Genomic DNA, 1172 nt, shown 5'->3' with positions numbered 1-1172 from the left:
CTCCTCCTGTGCTCGCTCTCCCTGCTGGGCACATGAGGGCTCTTCCAGGAACAGCAACGTGCCACCAGCCACCGGCCACCAGCTCCCACATCCATCCCCAAGCGAAGCGCACAGCGGGTCCAGCAGCAAAACCCATCTCCTGCAGTTAGGAGCACCTGGTTTGCAAAGCTATCTTCTCCGAGGCGCCGGTGGGAGCGTCCGCCAGCGTGGAGCAGGTGTTGACGCGAGAAGCCTTGCAGGACGTGGCGCTGGAGCTCTTCTTCTTGCGGTAGAAGTAGCTGCTGAGGTGGAACCAGAACTTGTCGTGGAGGGAGGCGTAGATGAAGGGGTTGTAGCAGGCGGAGCTCATGGCGATCAGGTGGCACGAGACCTGGATGACGTTGACGTACCTCTTGTCCAGGATGGTGAACTCCTCGTCGATGTCCCTGATGAAGTTCACCACCTGCAGGGGCAGCCAGCAGATCGCGAAGCACACCACCGAGACCGTCAGCACCCGGAACGTCTTCTGCTTGGTTTTGGTCCATTTGTCCTGGCAGGGATGGGCGGCGCCGGGGATGTTCCTCCTCCGCAGGTGGTGGGTGATGGCGCAGAAGGAGACCGACACCGCCAGAAGCGGGAGCATGTAGGACAAGAGGAGCATCAGGCATGAGTACAGCAGCCGCTCTCGCTCTTCGTGCTTCCAGAACTCCTCGCAGATGATCATGTCGTGGCCGATGGCGTTGAGATCCAAGTAGTGGGTGTGCAGGGAGGTGGGGACGGAGGCCACGATGGAGAGCAGCCAAATGGCGGCCACCAGGCAGATGCAGGACCTGCGGCTGATCCTCTGGCGGATGGGGTACGCCACCACCACGTAGCGGTCGATGGCGATGGCGGTGAGGGACAGCACCGAGACGAAGACGGTGGCGGCCTGCATCAAGGTGACGAAGTAGCACATGAACATCCCGAAGAGCCAGCCCCGCACCTCGAAGGCGTAGGAGACGGTGAGGGGGACGCAGGCCAGGCACATGACGAAGTCGGCCACCGCCAGGTTGCCGATGAGGAAGTTGGTGGTGCAGTGCAGCTTCTTGGTGAGGGCAATGAGGAGGATGAGGAAGAGGTTCCCCGTGCACGCCACGGCCACCAGCGTGGCGTAGAGCGGGATGAAGAGCGGCTTCAACGCCACGAGGAGGGCA

General features: G+C 62.0%; 1 protein-coding gene across 1 annotated transcript; it reads right to left on the bottom strand.

Annotated features, from left to right (window-relative positions):
• Positions 1-145: 145 nt before the first annotated feature.
• Positions 146-1165, bottom strand: LOC104463059 (prolactin-releasing peptide receptor-like; the record flags this gene model as incomplete). The annotated part of the gene is made up of 1 exon (XM_010075240.1): positions 146-1165. A coding segment is annotated over one exon (1020 nt), but the record flags the coding sequence as incomplete, so codon positions are not given.
• Positions 1166-1172: the final 7 nt, after the last annotated feature.

The sequence above is a fragment of the Pterocles gutturalis genome, unplaced genomic scaffold (genome assembly GCF_000699245.1).
Source record: "Pterocles gutturalis isolate BGI_N339 unplaced genomic scaffold, ASM69924v1 scaffold14632, whole genome shotgun sequence".
Taxonomy (NCBI): domain Eukaryota; kingdom Metazoa; phylum Chordata; class Aves; order Pterocliformes; family Pteroclidae; genus Pterocles; species Pterocles gutturalis.
The sequence above is the reverse complement of the archived record's forward strand: the minus strand, read 5'-3'. Positions and strand labels throughout refer to the sequence as shown.